Source organism: Lepidochelys kempii, chromosome 8 (genome assembly GCF_965140285.1).
Source record: "Lepidochelys kempii isolate rLepKem1 chromosome 8, rLepKem1.hap1, whole genome shotgun sequence".
Lineage (NCBI taxonomy): Eukaryota > Metazoa > Chordata > Testudines > Cheloniidae > Lepidochelys > Lepidochelys kempii.
The window spans coordinates 92,656,501-92,675,105 of record NC_136387.1 but is presented as its reverse complement, the minus strand read 5'-3'; the positions used below and the strand labels follow the sequence as shown (position 1 = coordinate 92,675,105).

The 18,605-nt window shown below is 40.3% G+C and overlaps 1 protein-coding gene across 6 annotated transcripts in view; it reads left to right on the top strand.

The window, feature by feature from the left end:
• Nucleotides 1-18,605, top strand: part of FGGY (FGGY carbohydrate kinase domain containing) — a 191,843-nt gene that overhangs the window by 107,568 nt on the left and 65,670 nt on the right. For all 6 annotated transcript variants that reach the window (XR_013636198.1, XM_078854115.1, XM_078854117.1 and 3 more), the window contains exon 8: nt 3,146-3,249. Coding sequence is in view for 5 of the 6 variants with exons in the window: in XM_078854115.1 (XP_078710241.1) it covers nt 3,146-3,249 (104 nt within the window). In the remaining variant the exon portion in view is untranslated. The remainder of the gene's footprint in view (nt 1-3,145; nt 3,250-18,605) is intronic.

The following is an 18,605-nucleotide window of genomic DNA, read 5'->3' as shown; positions in this document are numbered from 1 at the left end:
AATCTTGTGAGCTGTAAATCTGCTCTGGGATGGGTTGCCAAAAAGGGGGCTGGTAGAGAAGAAGATGAAATAAGAAAGATTTGGATTGAAGAGAGAGAGCGTGCAGAGGGGAGAACAGGGAAGAGAGGGAGAGCATAAGAGTGCACTTGAGAAGAGGGTAACCAGAGTAGAGGGTGATCTCGCCTTTTTCCATGGTGGTGTGAGAACTCCTGCCTCCCTTCCACCCCTTCTTTCCATCTTCTTTAATCATAAAGTTCAGGAAATAAAAGCCTAAGGAAAAATGGTGGTGGAAGGAGAGGAGAGGAAATAAGAAAACAAGGGGGAAATTGAAGGTTTCCACTGAAAATAAATTCTGATGAAAATGAGGGAAAAAAGGATGGTGTCAGATTAAAATACGCAGCTGTTATTTTAAAAGTAGAAAAATACTGAAGAAAAATATACAGAGGAAAGAAAATGCAGGGAAAAGAGAGAAAACATCTGCGATATGGTAAATTTAAACCAAGAAATACTCAGAATAGTTAACTGCTCTAGTTAATGAAAAGTTGCCATGTATTAAAAATGTGATGTCACACGTTTGAGGCATTTCCCCCCTGTTTTTGTCATTCACTGACTTGTTGAGAGGTACAGAGTGTATAGAGGCTATGCCCTAGAACATCTGCATGCTCTAGATCAGTGGTTCTCAAACTGGGAATTGGGACCCCTCAGGGGGTCGCGAGCTGCCAGCCTCTATCCCAAACCCTGCTTTGCCTCCAGCATTTATGATGGTGTTAAATATATTTTAAAGAGTTTTTAATTCATAAGGGGGGAGTGGTCATACTCAGAGGCTTGCTATGTGAAAGGGGTCACCAGTACAAAAGTTTGAGAACCACTGCTTTAGATTAACCAGTTGTACATTAATTTCCATTGGATGTCATAATTGTTCCACTGAAATACATTCTTACCGAGTGTATCAAAAATAGTCCACAAAGATAGAATGGTAAAAACAGCCCTTTCTCAGCATGCAGACTGAACCCTGGTGACATGGTGGACATTTAGTTTTCGTAGCTAGTAAATTTTGACACACCATCCATTTCTGCATTTGGCTAGGTATAAAATATTTTTGGATGTTTGGAGCCCTGGAATCTATGACAGCTTTGAAGTCTGAGAGTGGGGTAGGAAGGAGATGAAGAGTTATTTGATATTTACTGCTACAGAGGTCTTGAGTAGCTTCCAAGCTAGTGCATCTGAAATCTGTTACTAAAAAGCTGAAAACTGGAAGCTGAATAGATATATGCCCTTCATTCGACCTAGTCTATTAATTTTAAAGTGCCTAGAGTTAAAACTGAGTATGGGAGGTCTGGCTCTTGAGGCTGTGACCTCAAAAAGCTGGAATAAACTACCTGCTCCATTAAAACAGGCTCCAGCATTGCAGATCTCTCATTGTACAATATCTTAAATACTTTGTTACTGTGGAAAAAGAACTGAAATTATGACTGCTAAGTGTTTCCTGCCATTTGATACTGAGTGTCATATTGTTTTGTATGGTACTAAAGTTTGCAGTTTTAAGTCTGTCCTTTGGGGACCTTCACAAAAGAAATTGTGTCTCCCATGAGGCTGTCCTAGTATACTACAGATTCTGACTAAAATAAACATAAAAACTATTCATAACAGCACTTAAATTGTCCTAGGAACTGAATTAAATGGCTTGATCTTCATTATAATTCTGTGTTATAATTAGGGTTGCCAATTTTGGTTGGATGTATTCTTGGAGATTTCATTATATGACGTAATACTTAATTAAAGATTAATATTTAATTCCTGGAGACTCCAGTTTATGTTAATATAGTTAATGTTTTTATTCATTATAATTATAATATGCTATAATTAATGTTATCTCACTTCAGTCAATCACAAGTAGGACTTTTCAAGACCTCACTGACGGTAAATTTGGCATAAACACTAACAGTAATGTTCTGGCCCCACTGAAATCGATGGGAAAATTCCTTCTGACGTCAATAGGGCCAAGATTTCTGCTGAAGTGATACACATTTTCTTAATGTTTAACAGTTATTGAACCATGAGACTTAGTAACATGATGGGAGACATACAAATAAATTTCTACCTGTTGCACTGACAAGTCACACCTGACTAGATTTGTATGCTGTAGTGGATGGATAGTCTTTTGAATGCCCTCTAATAGTTCTAACTATAGTACTTCTTACTTCAGGAAACTACCTGTTAGACTAAACTACACAAAATCCTTAACGTGTAGTGTGGCATGTCACTGTCTGGGCCGGTAAATAATAAAGCATGATAGGTAGCACCAACACTTTGAGGATTCTGTTTATCCGTACGAATAAATGAATCCCATATGTGTACAGAATACCACAGACATAATCTCGGCGTCATCTGCCACGTGTATATTTCTTGGTTCAAATGGGATTCTGCATTTACACTATATGTACACAGGGATTTAGGGTCAGGTTTTTAAAGGTATTTAGGTGCCTGAAGATGCAGATTGGTACCGAGTAGGATTTTCAAATGTGCCTAGGCTCTGATCAGTGCTATTGGGAGGTACACACCCAAATACCCTGCATGACGGTCGGACAGTAGATGCCATAGTTGTGGGACAAAGCAAGAAAACATTAAGGCACTTGCCTGTGATTCAGGAGATTAGGGTTAAATTCCCAGCTTTTCCACAAACTTCCTGTATGACCTTAGTCTCTTTGCATTTCAGTTCTTCGTCTGTAAAACAGGGATGATGCTGATATTTTTCTTTTATTTTTTCATCTTTTCTCTATTTAGGCTATTGAAACAGTAAACTCTTCAGTACAGGGGTTGTCTTTTTCTACACATTTATATGATGCCTGGTACAATGGGGCCATGATTACTGTTGAGGCCTCCTGGCTCTGCTGGAATATAAATAAAATAATAATAATGGGTATAGAGGAGAGTAATTGATCTGTGTAATGCCCCATGCGTTTGGAACATCCTTATCTTGTCAATAAAACAGTATCCACAGTCACCAGACAGGAATAGCCCTTTCTAATTGTGAAACTGGTCTGACCTATATGCAGTGTGGGATCCTATGCAAACATTCAAATACTAAAAAACTCTATTTTATGGAAGGTTGGGTTGTTTTTTAAGATAAGATTTTTTTTAATAGGAGTGATTGGAGCAGATGTGAAAGGACATAACCTGCCCTGTGAAAATCAGCCAGTTACATCCCGGCTTGCTGTGATCTGTGGAACATCTTCCTGTCACATGGGGGTAGGTTGTCTACACAGTCACCGTTATAGCTTTGTATAGTAGCTAATGTCTCTGAAAAGAAATTACACTTTATTTTCCCGTCACACACACATACCCCTTTTTTGTTATGCTGTTGTGGTTTTTATCTTTAATTTCAGATTTTAATTACGTATTATGCATTTGCTAGCAACCAGGAGCTTTCATAGTAGTGGAAATCAATACTGGGGAAAAAACCCTGACATGAAGTGCAAAAGCAAAGTCTAACACAATGCTGCAGAAGCTTAAAGACAGCAGCGTGAAATCGGAGCTGAAGACTCTGAGTTTGAGTTATCCATGACAAGCATGTCACTAATGTGTTCCGAAGTAGCGTCTTCAGAGAAGTAGTGTGTGTTCTCTAGCAGCCCTTCTCCCCCACCTCCTCACTCAATCAATATAAATCCATCTCCTTCTGAGAGCTGCAGTGATCTATATAGAATTATGATATGTATGATGACTTCCAAAAAACCCCGATAAGCAATTTTTGCTTTGTTAATTTTTCCCAGCGAATTAACGAAAAAGCTTTTCCTTAGGTTACAATTAAAATTTAGTGTCTGCTTTGGAAATTTATACCTAATTAAAATGTATGAGTCTGAAAGCTATTCCATTTAGATAAGTACCTTTTTCTGCCATATTTTTTATTTAAAACTCATTATGATCTTAAATTTAGACTGATTATAACTTGGGGTGGGAGTGGGTAGAGGTTTTGCTGTCAAGGAAAGGCATTTCATATTGTGAAAAGAGGGAGCTACTGTTAAATAATGTCTTTACTACACTTAATAGAGGTGCCTATATCTTGTCCTTATGCTGTGTATTCATGGAATAGGGCACGATAGCAGCATGTTAATAAGGCAGTGACCTTGTTAGTTATGCCCCAGTTCAGCAAAGGACTTAAGTATGTGCTTAATTTTAAGCATGCCAGTAATCTTGTCCCTATTAAGCCAAGGCATTTAGCAAATACTTGAAGTCAATGGGATTTAATTATGTACTTAAGCACGTTTAAATTCCGTGTTAAATCAGGATTTTAGGGCTAAAATCCCACCATCCTTAACCCTGGTCTACACCTAGAAAGCTATACTGGGATGACTGTGTTGGTTAAGGGTGTGGGGTTTTTTTTTTTACTGATATAGTTATAAGCCTTGGGAGATGCAGTTATACTGATATGCAGGTGCCAAAATAAAGCTTATTTTGCTTCGCAAACTTGTATACTGGTATAACTGCATCCACACTGGGGGTGGAATCAGGGGAGCGAGTTTGCCATTTTAACCATAGCAGTATAGTTAAAGGGCAGAATTTTCTAGTATAGACAAGCCCCAATTGATATTGATAGTGGCTTGAGACCCAACGTGGGGATAGGCATTTTCTGTGGTTCTTGGAGAAACTTAAGCTGGTTTTCATTTAAATGTAAGAACTCAGCATTTACTGAGTATTTATTTCCCCCCTTCTCCCAGGTGTTTGTTTTGGTTTTAGGGTTTTGATGTGGGGTTTTTTTGTTTGTTTGTTTTTTGTGTTTTGTTTTTTTCAACGTTAAAGGCACCACAATTTCCAATCAACAGACAACAAGCACATTCTAAGCTGTTCTGGATCAAATCTATGGAAGGCCTTTGGTTTAAGTGTCCTTTATCTCTATCTGCTTATACGGTACCAAGTGAATATAGAGCACATGGGGCAATTCTGTGTATTTTTAATGAAACGTATATTCAGCTGCAGTTGGTTGAAATTAGCTGTACCTTTTTTTAATTAGGGCAATAATATGGAAGTTTATTATACTCATGTTTGGTTAGAAATATGTTTTTTTTTTCTCTCTCTCTCTCTTTGTACCGAGGGACCCGCAGGGCAATAGAGATTAATCATCAGGTTTAATTTAATGCAGTGGGAGAGAGACCTGTGTGGTCAGGCTGGCATTATAGAGTGGCTTTGATCTGCCTCAGGTGCATGGAGCCCAAGTAAGCCAGCAACAATAATACCTTTGTGAGATGATCAGAGAAGAGAGAGAGAGAAAATGGTCTGTGTGGAAACTCAACACCGTCCTTTGTTGTGGTTCTGGCGAACGAAAGAGCCAACGGTCAGGAAGAATTCAGAAAACAGAAAGCAGGGTTAAAGTGTGGCAGTTGGGCAGTGGATTCCTTTCAGGGCTCTTACAGGAAACTGTTCAAAATCATCTGCTGGATTATTATTTTTTCTTTTGGCACTGGTATGAGTGCTTTTGGTGGTATATGTGTATGGATATAGTATTGCCATTACCTAGGCTGAATGTTCCATGAATCAGAGAATTAGATATTGCTTGCGAAGGGCATTTACTTTAAACTTACCGAGAAGCTCCATGACCCTGTTTTCATTACCTCAAGGAATCAAAAGAATTTGAACAAAAGACTTTGCTAATCATCCCTTTGATATTTTAAAAGTTACAAATGTTGAACATAATTTTTCTGATGGATATAATAGTTTCATTTGTGGTAAAATACCCCCCCCCCCCTTTTTTTTTTCTTCAAATGAGGTTATATTTTTGGAATTAACTACTGCCTTTCTTGAGCATTCAAACTTCCAGGCCACTTTGTAAGACTGTTTCCACTGAGAGACTTGGATGGGTCAAGCAATGGGCCAAAGAGTTTCATAACTAATTAGTGGATTGGTTCAAATCCAGTTCTAGGTTAGTAGTCACCAAAAGTCACTATCATTTAAAGTCTGGTCCGTGGCCTTTGTAAAAGAAGTATTTGGCCAGTCTGGACAATTATTCATATCACACAACCCTCAGCTGCCTACTCTGAAAGTAAATCTAAGCAGAAGCCCATTCTCAGTTGGTATGGCAAATGAGTTATCCTTTTATCTTCAGAGGTGGTTTCTTCGTGTCAGGGTTGCCACTCATTGCCAGGTGTCACGGTTACAGGATTAGCTGTACTTTTAATCTGTCTCTGTGGCTACCAGTAAGGGGTTCAACTCAGAATTGCTAGGTAGAGACACTTCCATGTTGCCACCCAGCGGCAGCTATAACCACCGTGCACCTCACTACCCATGACCCGCTGTAGACATAGACCACAGAAAGTCCTGCCCCAAAAGGTCTGATAGGCAACAGCCTCATGGCTCCTGATTGGCTCCCCACCCCTTTCAAGTGACAGAGTCCCTGCACTTCTCTCAGGGTGGATTCCCACAATTCACCCACTTTCAGACCAGGTCCCCAGGCTACAGCTCCCCTGTTCTCCAATCATGTTTTCTTAGCAGGCCTGACAGGTTTTGACACCCACAAGAGACTTCCCTTCAGCAACTGCAACGTCTCAGGACAGCTTCTTCAAATCAAAGTACTATTTATTTATATGTAGGAACATAGCAATCAGAAAGAAAAGGTTTAAAACAACAACAGACTACACATACGTGGGAATGGAGTATTGTTGGCTTCCCTCCAGACACTGCCTCTTCCCCTTTGTCATCTGGGGCTCAGCTTTTGAACAGTTCCAAAAGTCCTTTGTTGCAGTCATTCCCCCTGAAGCCCCAACATTGTCAGGGGTAGCCTTGGTAGGGATTGACACCTGTATTGTCCCCCTAAGTACTGGTTACTGGGGTTATCTAAAGCCATTGGCTGCCTTCCAGTAGACATGTAAAACGAGGACCGAATTAACTCTTTGATCCTTGGTGGCCATCAGTGCAATGGTAGACAAATAAACAGAGGTACACATAGTCATAAAAATAAATAAATATATTTCCCATGTTCTTCACAGCAGGGCTGTGAGAGGAGGCTTGAACCGCTGCTGCCTCTGTCCAGTGGATGAGAGTCATGCAGTCTCCAGAGCTGTCCAGCTATCATTTTTCATGAGCCCCAAATTCATTTAAATAAAACATAAATAAGTAAACAACCTGCTCCTTGAAGTAATATGTTTCTTAGATGGTAAGCTGTTTGGGATAGAGAGGCACACACCTTCATGTCTGTTTCTCCAGTGCTAACACAAAGGGACCCCAGTCCTGGTTGGGGCATCTGTCACCACTGCTATATAAATAATAATGGCACCTATTTTCAATATAATTTACAGAGGAAAGTATCTCATTACTGACATAGAACTGGTTGTGCTGTGTAGAGTCAGACAAATGTATTCAAAAGCTGTTCAGAGAAAAAATGCTACAAACTTGAAATCTTCAAAACTATTCACTGTCATTTTTAACAGTGTTCGCATGTGGCCAGAAGTCCCATGAATACAGAATGTACGCCATGTATTCATACTAAATGAAGGTCTTGAGATATTTACATAAAACAGCCCTGCTCATAAAATATGTATAGGCGATTTGTGCCTTTTGTTTCGTGCTAAGTTTGGCCAGAGAGCAGTGTTCTGCCTTCCCTACTTCCCAAAACAGCCATTCCACTATGCACATCTTTGTGGATTCACAGCCAAAGAGAGTTTCCAGAGACATTTTTAGTGGGAGGCATTTTCTGGCCTCTAATTCTTCTTAATATGGGTTAGGGGAGATCTGAATTTTCTGGCAGGTTGAATCCCAAATGCACAAGGTATGGTGTCCTTTCCTATTCAGGTTTTCTTTAATTTCCCTACCTTAGGTGACTTGACCCCCATGATGTTTTTGTAACTTCCTGTCCAACTTGTGTTGGCTTCTCTGGAGACAATGCTTCTGATTTGTGGCAGTCAAGAAGTTTCCTTTCTGGATCAGATTGATTTTTCTCTCTTTTTGCCCCTCTGTTACTTCTATGTCAGTTTTGACTCCACCAGCTTGGACAAGTAAATGTGAGTAAATGGTGCGCACACATGGGGGTAGTTAGGTACTGAGTCACCTGACTTGTGCACACCCGAAAGAACCAATTTTGCAGGGGTAGTATGTGTGTGCAGTGTACATCTGACTTCAATAATATGGCAACTTTAGTCCTGAATAATCTGCAATAATTTATCCCTTAGGGAATTCTCTTTTCTATCTTATGAGACCATCTTCCATCAGGGATCTGAGAGTCAATTTCTCTTGAGATGTCACTGAGCAGCTATGTACATAATAAAGTGGGAGATATCCAAAGCTGTCCCATCATTTACTATGGACTATTTTAAAGTAATTTCCTATGCTTATTTTTACCAAGCAGGGCTATTCTTTGTCTTCTGTTAAAGGAACTTCAGTCTGATTAGCTTATTCTAAATTTGTTCATCTGATACTCATGACGACTGTGAAACACAATAGAGCTTCTTTGCTCCACAATATCCACTCAAGCTGCCAGCTTTGTTCACACAAATAGAGTCTAAAGCACATTTCCAGCCCCAGAGCATGCACAGTACGTGTCCTTTGCAGTACATCCTGGGGTGGAGACTGCAGAGACACGCTGGCTCAAAGTGTTCTTGTAGCCTGATCTCTGTAATCTCGGTGGGAGCCAGACCAGCAAGTGGATTCAGTATATTTTGGCTCTCATACGAGAGCCTCCTCTTCAGAACATGCCACGTTGTTAAAGCAGCAGACATTTGAATAGTTACTACAGAGGGACTCCTCAGCTGCTTGAAACTGTCTCCAAGAGGAAAACTTGCAGGAATCAAAAAGCATTGCGCTCAACTTGCCAGCTCTAATTAATCTAGCCGGGTGGCACTAGGCAATTCCTTTCTGGCAAGTGGATCTGTGGACTGCGCGCCAGATTTCAACCTTTCACTCTTCAGTCTCTGCTGCATGCATATCACTGCGATGAAATGTGCAGTCTCTGAGGGGACAGGGCCTGAAGCTTTGGGCAGTGAATCTGGGTGCCAGCTGGCTGGGGTCCTGCATTTAGCGAAGGCAACAATTTGTCCTTCTAACCAGAGGAGAGGTGCTGAGATGGAGAGAGGAGGGGACGGGAGAATGCAGTAAAAATTAAAAACAAAAGCAAAACTATTGAAACTGAAGCAGCTTGGAAAAGTTTTGAAAGGAGCTGTGAAACTGAGAGCATCCACCCAATAAACCTCCGCCCTCCCTGCTTTTTAATATTCTTCTCTGCTAAAAGGCCTCTCCTCTGAATATGAATCATAAAGCTAGTGTCTTTTGAGTGAGGGAAATAAATCAGTAGGACAGGAACTTCTCCCTTAATCTGTCCTCGTTCAGTTCAGTTCTGCTGCTTTATATATTGCACTGGGCAGCCGTCACAATGCTGACTTCCCAGCTAATGAAGACATTTTACATTCAGGGAGGGCTGTGTGAAATGAAAACCATATTTATTTTACCACCCTGTTAGAGGCTGCCCATCCTTTCTGTACCCATGACTCAGGCGCTGCAGCTAGAAAAGGTCACAGCGTATTTGGATGCCATGGTACTATTCCTGTCAGCACGTGGTCTTACAGGGGTTACATTTCTACATACTTTAAAAAGAGAGAAAGAGAGAGCGAGCACAACTCCTCAAATATTTCTCTTATTTATTTTCTTTCATGAAACTTTTTCCCCCTCTCTCTTGGCAAGAGGATCCCTCTCCACTTCCCCATTGTTGGCATTAATTTGTCTGATATTTTTTGTGAGAAGTGAAATATTTTCACTAGAAGGTTGTATAAAAAGATGGTTGTGTTTTTTTACCTCACTTTATTTTATTAATAAAGGCTAGTAAGATATGGGTGATGTTTGGAGATCATATGCAGGCTGCCTCCCAAACCCCAAGCACTTACTTGCAGAGCTAGAAAACCGCAAAGCTTAAGATCCTGAAATGTAAATAGGAAGTCGAAGAGTTTACTTTAGAGCCAGCAGTGCCGAGCCTGTGTAATGTTTACTTCAACTTGCCTCCCAGCCTTTCCTACAGCCTGGCAGAGATGAAAGGAAGGCTCTCTGCGTAAATTAGTTGTTAAAGTTTTTGTTAGGAGCAAGGTTCCTTTGCTCATGGCCAGGCATAATTCAACTCAGGTACATCTTTGATTGAGAGAATGGAAAGGTCCTATTTAGCTCATTTGTCACTGAAATCCAGGTTTTACTCCCCAACGCTTGGCCAGAACTCCACCTATGCATGAGAATACAATTGAAAGCAGTATAATAACTGTATTGTATATAAGTAGATAATGCCTAATAACATTTCCAGAAAACTCTGCTGTCAACTCCGCTTCCCTTTTGTGAACGGGCCATTAGAATTCAAAGCGAGTGTCATGGTACAGCTATGGACAGAGAAAATGCTTTGGAAAATAATCCTCTCTAAAACTGGACTAAGACTAATAATCTGCAGCTGTGTCATTGATATCAGTGAAAATGCTTTGCTTTGAAGATTCCATCAACGCAGTAGTTTTCATTCTCTGATTGACTGAAAGCTACCCTTGTGTGACATAAAGCTGTATATTGGGATGTTTGATATATAATACTATGTACTTTTGTAATACCATCTATCTGAGGTATCTCAAGGAACTTTATAGTGATGAATGAATTAAGCCTCATAGCTCTTCTATGTAAGAGAGGTGAGATTTATTCCAATTTTGTAGGTGGGAAACTGAGGCAGAGAAGAATTTAGTGACTTTTTAAATGTTTGTCTCTTTAGATTTACAAATTCTACCTACCATTCCCTCCAGGGTTATATAAAATGTAAATGACAAATGTGCCTTCCGCCCCACGCCCCACCGTTAACTGTGACCAGCAAGCATGTGTTTAAACATGACAATACGTGTCCACATTAAGGGCAAATTGTATTGAACACCACATGTGTTAAATTTCTCACACAATGAAATACAGACAAGTTCTGACTCTGTGTCCAAAACTCATTTCTTTCCTGAGCGTTTTCTTTCTTTTTTAACTTCAGGTCTACAAACATATGCTTTAGGCTGAGCTTCCTACCCAGCTAGCTGTTCTTAGGGTTTTCCCCTGCAAGACTCCTCCCTCACTCCATATCCCATCTCTTGCTTTACAAAGAGACTCCACTTCTTATCCTCCCAAGGTGAGACCACTGAGAGTCTAGAGGATAGCACCTTGAGACATCATTTTGTAACTATGATTTCCTTAGGTTTGGAGCAAACGGTGGAGGGGAGGTGTTTGAGAAGGGAGGAGATGAGAGGAGAATGTAAATCAGATTGCTGCTCTGTGCTGGGCTGTGTTGTAAGGGTGTTTGAGCTTTGAGAATCTGTTTCTGTTGGCATTTTCTTGCAGCATCACTGTATTATCCCATATAGAAATTACATAAAAATAACATTAGGTCTGGCCTAAATCCAAAGCGAAAGAATGAACATTCACACTTTAAACATCAAACTTCTCCTGTCTAGGTTCACCAAAGCACATAATTAATGAGTGTATCCCATTGTAACTCGATATACTGAAGATCTAACCATTCACTATGAAATTCCTTTCTTTAGTAGATACAAGCCAGAATTTTAGCTTCCTTTTCAATGTTTTAAGGTGATTTTCCTTTGTTTCCTTTTTAATAGTTCAAAAATATATCAGATTTGACAGCTACAAAATTTCATCTAAACTCAAAGTATCCAGTTTTGTTATTCTTCTCCTGATTTTAGAAAAATCTATTAGCCTGAGACCCAGGGTGTAGATAAAACCCCAGCTTCTTAACCGAATGATCTGCCCCTAATAAAACTAGGTACAGGATTTCCTTCAGATCACGAGCAGATTTGTGTGTGTTTGACTGTCCTTTCACATTGCTGGCCTTCTCTGTTCATGTGACTGGGCAGGAGATTATTAAACAGTTCACTTTTTTCCATGTGCTAGGCTTCCTGGTGGAGAGAAGAGAAGAGGTTATGCTGACCCTAATATTAACTCCTTTGACCCTGAATTAAACTGTAATGGAGTGGCTAGTGTGCAGCTGAAACATACTTTGCTAAGGTGGCTTCTTGACTCAAGACAGTCTAATGGATTCTTTTTAAATTATTTTTTTTTGATTTTCAATTAAATAACAATGTTTGGTGGGATTTAAACTCTTTAAAATTGCAATGTTTTCAACTAAGTGGCACGATATAGTGGCTACAATATAGAACTTTCAGACAGAACTCCTGGGTTTTGTTTATGGCCATGTCACCAACTTGCTCTATGATCTTGTCAAATCACTTATCCTTCTTCTGCACCTCCATTTGCCCACTTGGAAAATGGAAACAAAAGCTCAGATTGCACCCTCAGGGTATGCAATCATAGCATCCTGGTGAAGACGAGGACCAAGGAGATTAAGAAGAGGACAGCCACAACACTGAGGGGAGGCACATTGGTAGGGGGAGAGGAGAATGGAAAGAGATACGGCAGAGAGGGTGGGGGGGAATGGAATAAGACAGAAAGAGAACAAGAGTAGATGAATAACTGAAAATGGTATGGAGATAAAGAAAGAATCGCAGTGTAGGATATGGGGTGAAAGAGTGATGACAATAAAGAAATGGAAAAAAGCAAAAAGCAGGAGAATACATAGCAGTAAGATTAGTGCATCTTCTTTAATGCATCAATGCCCCTCTAATCCTGTTTTCCTAACAGAAAAGGGGGAGATAAGAGGCTTGGGAGGAGTCAGTTAGGGTTCTGGAGTTGTGAAGAGAAGGCATTTGAAGAGGATTTCAAGACAGCCTTTACTACAGTAATACAAGTAAATAATTTCCAATTTGAGCACTAATAGGTATAGCGATACTCATAGGTGCTGGAATTAGAGATGCTGGGGGTGCTGCCACTGCACCCCCTGGCTTGAAGTGGTTTCCATCATATCCAGGGTTTACAGTTTGGTTCAGTGGCTCTCAGCACCCCCACTACACAAATTGTTCCAGCCCCCCGGCAATACTCGTGTCTCAGGAATGCTGGGAAGTTGAATTAATTGTCTGCGAAGTGGTTTGAGATCCTGGAATGCAAGGTACTATATGCAGTAAGTGCAAAATATTAAGGACTGTCCGGGCCACAGTACTATACAAATGATACATTTTTAATTTCTATAAACAGCAGCAAACCACTAAATTCAGGAAAACTCCATTGACACATGGGCAGCAGGTTTACCACAAAGGACTTTTGTTCTTCATCCTGTCTCACGCAGCCCTTGATGAAGCAACAGTTGTTTATCTGAGTTTCTTCTTCCCTCTACAACTACGAGTCGGGGGTGGGGGAAGCACCAGTTGGGACAGAATTAATTAGGGAGAATGTACAATAGTTGTGTGAGCAAAGTACAGTGACGCATTAGCTGCTGCCCTTCTCTCCGTGTGCCTGAGAATCAGAGTTTACTCTGAGCTCATTGTTTATAACTGTGGGTTATAATCCTGAGGTCCTCTCTGTGTTTATGCAGTCACTAGGAGTTTGTATCAGTAAGTAAGGAGCAAGTAAACACTGAATAAAGCACTCAGTATTTTGCCCATTTAATTTTTCAAATAACAGCATGTTTAAAACAGTGTGAGATGGCACATCCTATGTACTGTAAATCGACTTCCAGTAACACCTAGGGAGTGCAGTTGAAGTTTCCTGTTACCAGTAGGTGAGATATTGCTGGTACTAGTGACATTCCCCATTACAGATAGAGGGAGTTCCAGCTCAAACCACTGACGCCTTTCCTACTGGTAAAAAGGGAAAATAAATCTTTTTAACTGTACTCCACTGTACTGGGACGTTCATGCAGGCTGAAGAAAATAAACCAGCCCCAATTTTGAGAGATTTTCTTCATATGTTTCCCATTGATTTCAGTTAGAGTTATGGGTGCTCAGCCCCTCACAGGATTAGGCCATTATAAAGAATCACATGAGTCACAGTGTTGAGACAAGGGAAGTGTTTATTTTACTGTTGTAACTTTTTGCATTTCTTTTTCCTTCTGGGAGCTAAATGTTCAGGGCACTTTATCCAGCAGCTAAACTCCAGTTCATGCAGGAGTTTCAACACTCTTTGAGCGTCTATCTGATCTGACGATTTGTCTGAGTAAGGACCTCAGGTGTTGGCCCTAACTAGAGGAACTATAAAGACATTTGGTAGCAGAAGGCCAGCTTCTATGGCATAACCTTCAGGAAGGGATATGGAACAGGATAGCCCAACAAGGCTCAGAGCCTGCGTTGACAGACTTGGGCTTACAGGGCTTGCTCTGTGGCACTAGAAATAATGATATAGACATTGCAGCTCAGGCTGGAGCTTGGGCTCTGAAGCCCATCCTGCCCCCTAGGCTTCAAAGGCCGAGCTCCAGCCTGAGCTGCAATGTCTACGCAGCTGTAGTGTGAGCCCAAGTCTGCCAACCTGGGCTCTGACTCTTGCAGCTGCAGGCTGCCACTTGCTGGGTAGACGAACCTATGGAGGCTCTGTGTTGGCTCTGGCCCCTGGCATCGCACCCCAGCTTTTAGGCAATACATCTCCATTGCAGCCATGCTGACCAGGACTGTTCCCATTTGGGGCTGCACCAGAACCCTAGATGGAGAGGGGTCTGTGGAAATGATGAGATAACTTAGGGTTCTGCTTACTTCTTTGTTCCTCACTCCAGCCACACAGATTTCCCAATGTGTACAAGACACACACACTGAAGCCCAGCCATTCAGCCTCTACTCCTCCCTTATCCCTAGACCAACAGAAAGGCTTCTGTGAGGTCTAGAAGGGGTATGGTGCTGCTGATAGTCTGCTCTTTGGTTGTGTCTACATTGCGCACACAAAAAGTGTGATCTTAACTCACTTTAGCTAAACTACATTAGTTAATTCTGTTTAAAATAGCAGTGAAGATACAGTATCATGGCTTTTAATTTGGGTTAGCAGCTCAAATACAACCTCAGGATGCCATATAGCTTTTAACTTGAGCTGCAAACAACTTAAAAGCCGTGGTACCATGTTGTTATGGCTATTTTAACCTGAATGAAGAACATACCTATTTTTTTCCAATGTAGACATAACCTGTGTGTGGTTCTAGGAGTTACAATCTGAGGTAAAAAGTTTAGAGTTAAAAGTACATACCCCAATGTTCTTTTGAGACACTGCCGTTGTTCTGCATTTGAATTTAAGTCAGTATTATAGTAAGTTTCATTCTTTTTTCCTGATACTCAGATTCCCTACCTGATTTTCAGGTTTGAATTTTTTGCCTTTTTTAGTTGGTTGGAAATGTTAAGAGGAATTCGTCCATGTTTATGACGATCTCCCGGGAATTTAACTGATCATAGCCATGAAATGTGCCGTTTTTAAGATTATACTTTAACTTCAGGACACATTAGTGTCTGTCTAAGGGTTACAATCTTCATAAAGAACAGTATTTTTGTGACAGTGGAAAAGGAGTAAAAATAATGGGGTGATACAAATTGGTGTGTAGTTCTGTTGAGGCCCAATATCCCCACTGAGCTATTGCAATGGGTGGCAGGGGTGGGAGTTCTCTTGTGAGTCACTAAGCAGTATTGCTTTAGAATGGTACGAAATAGCATTTCAGCTGAGGACACCACTAGGCTCTTAGAAGCTATCATGTAACCAGACAACCTTTCAGTCCATTTATCAAAGCACTCGTAGTTCCCATTTCAAGGCAGGCGACACAGTAAATATGATAAAAAAAAAGGTTAATTTGTATCCAGACATTTCATTAAATAAAACGATAAAATAAATCAATGCCCTACTGCGGGTGCTTAAGTGCTTAGCAAAAAGCTTCTGAATCCATTAGGAATTTACTATTTTTTTAACTCAAAAAACAATTTAACAGATTAAAACTTTTTTCTTTTTTTGGCCAATTGCCATAAGAAGCCTTGGCCTTTGGGAATAAAAAGAAAATAATTGTATGCCATGGTGTACCTGGTGTATTCCTGCCCACACCCATGCGCAAGATGGATTTAACATTCAGGCAACATTGAAAAGAGGCCAGAGTAGAAGTGTAGGAAACAGGCATAATGGAACCAGGCAAAAGTTAGTTGGTTGTAATATTTTAAATATCTGACAAGTCTCTCACATGTAGGTTGGAAAATGCAATAGTCAGGAAGCTATTATTACAGAGTAACAATGAAAAATAAGCAAATACAATTAAAGTATTTATATATATTACTCTGTTAAATAACACTGACTTGTTTAAATTACTGTGTGTAGTTTTTAAATAATGGGTAGATCATTAGCAAGTAATTCACTCTTGAGACACGCTGGTCACCAGTATAATGCAGGGCTGTCCATCTCAGGTGACAGAAAATCTCTCTCCAGGAGTGATATTGTGCGGCACCGGGCACCCACGCCTCATACTCTGCTGGAGAAACTGGAGTTGGCCAATGTAGTCTGAAAAGTCGGCAGAGCTGGCCTAAGAGAGGCATGGCCAAGTCACCAAGGAATACAGTGATGTACTATATCCCCAAAGCAGCCTCTGCAAGATGAGCTCCCCTGACTGCAACTGAAAGCTGTCTTTCCCTGGCAGAACTCCTGGCTGGATGGCTGCACAAACACTGCCTGTCACCTCCCACATTGCCCTCTATTGGTACAGGGGAATACCAGGCCTGATATATCTTGCATTGAATCATATAGTTAAATTTAAATTAAATAAAGGGGGCGCTTTACCGCTCAACTTTATCCTTTTATTTTTCTGTATTCAAAATGTTCAGCATGAAGATGTAGTTGAGCTGTTTTTAAAATGTCAACAGCTAGGTTCCCTTTAAAAAAAAAAAAACCCAAAACCTGGCTTATTAAGTCCTTGATTACATATTTAATGTAGTAAATATTTACTGTGGTTGCAGCTAAATGAAATGTTCCCAGGGTGGCTGTGGTTGTACACCATGGAGCTGTGTACTCAGGGATCCTTTTGGTAGATTCACAATTTCCTAATTTTTGAAAGCCTAGATTAAATGGCTGGTGCTGCACTCTTCATTTAGGCAAAACTCCTACTGCAGGAGTCATGTCCTCCAGTATTCTCTTGCTCCTCTACATTCAGGAATGTAAGAACAGAAGCATTCAAGGCAGACAAATTCCACCCTTTTTCTATGTCCAGGCACTGTCTGTTCCTGACTTGAAAAGGTGCCTTTTTCAGCTGTACAGACAATCAGTGGCACTTCTAATTATAGAGTCTCAAACAGTAGGGACAACATTTTCAGACTCAGGTTCCTAAAGTTAGGCACCTTAATCCATATTTGGGCTCCAGAGTAGCTGGGTTGGGGTTCTGAAATGCTGACCCTGGATGTTAATGGTAACTAGGGGTTCTTGGCATCTCTGAAAATCAGACCAATCACTTAAGTGTGTAGATCTGCAGTCTGCCCAGATCCATGGCAGGTTTCAATCAGTTTATGTACACGCCAGCTGAAACTCTGGCTCCCAAGTTTGAAAATATTGGCCTAGACTGATTTTCCTCTGCATCCCTTCCCCCACTTAAAAATACAGTCGAAGTAAAGATAGACATACCTTCCATTAGGTAAATCTTATGCTTTGTTAATATTTTAATCATGATCATATAATCAGTGTTAAAATACCTTTCCTTATTTTGTTTTTAATGAACATAGTGGAAATGTTTAATAATTTTGATTAACTTTTCTTTGAATTAACTCGTTAGATATAAGGCCAAACTGTACAGCACATTATGCCATTTCATAATAACTCACCTGAAACACATGCAGAGCTGAGACAATCAAGAATGTTGTTACTTTCTTAGGCATTAATCATACACTCTGTTTAGGATTATTGCTGGAAGAGCAGTTAATGCTTCATGGCAAACTTAGAAAATTAGAAATAGTTCTGCATACATGTCATTTATTTTTTGTTTCTGTTCCTGTAAGTGCTGGCATTCAGGATATTTACAAACAGGAACCTTTAAGAGCTCATCTACTTGTGCCTGACAGTTCTCTCTCTGTGAGTTTATAATTAGAGGAGAGTCTGAATTGGAACACTAGATCCAAGCCTCAGATATGGAGAATCTTTAGATTCCCATCTTACTCCTGATCCAAGTGTCAGGAGGCCAGTCTATCCCCAATTCTTATAATTGCCATAGCAACAAGTTTTGTTGTCTCAGAGGATTTGGGGAATAATAACAGCATCAGAGGAACAGTCAAAGTTCCTGTTTTCATACAAATGTCTTTAGGCCAAATCCTGAGGTCCTTACTCTATTTTTACTCTTTCCTAATTCAAGCAGTTCCCATTGACTTCCTTGACCTGAGTGGGGCTACTCGTTTATAGTTACTCACAAGCACAAATGTTTGCAGGCTTGGTTCCAGTATCATTACAATGCAGCTCAGTTGCTGTGGATCGCCATAGAATGGTGTGTGATTTCACATCACAAAAACTGTACAGCTATGTAACAAACCAACGATTGCCACAGAGCCTATGCTTTATGGAGAATATAATCAAACAAAAATATAAGTGCTGTACACATCACAGGATTTGCAATATTGAAAATATACACACCTGTAACAAAGATTGCAGTGAACGTTTTCCCTTTCTTTCGAGTACATGTCTGAGCTGCCATATGTTAATTGATTTTTTTTTAATCTTTTGCATCAGGCTGCAACTTGAATTCCATTACATTTTATTGTAGAAATTATTGATGTGATGTAAAAAATTTTTACAAGGTTAGT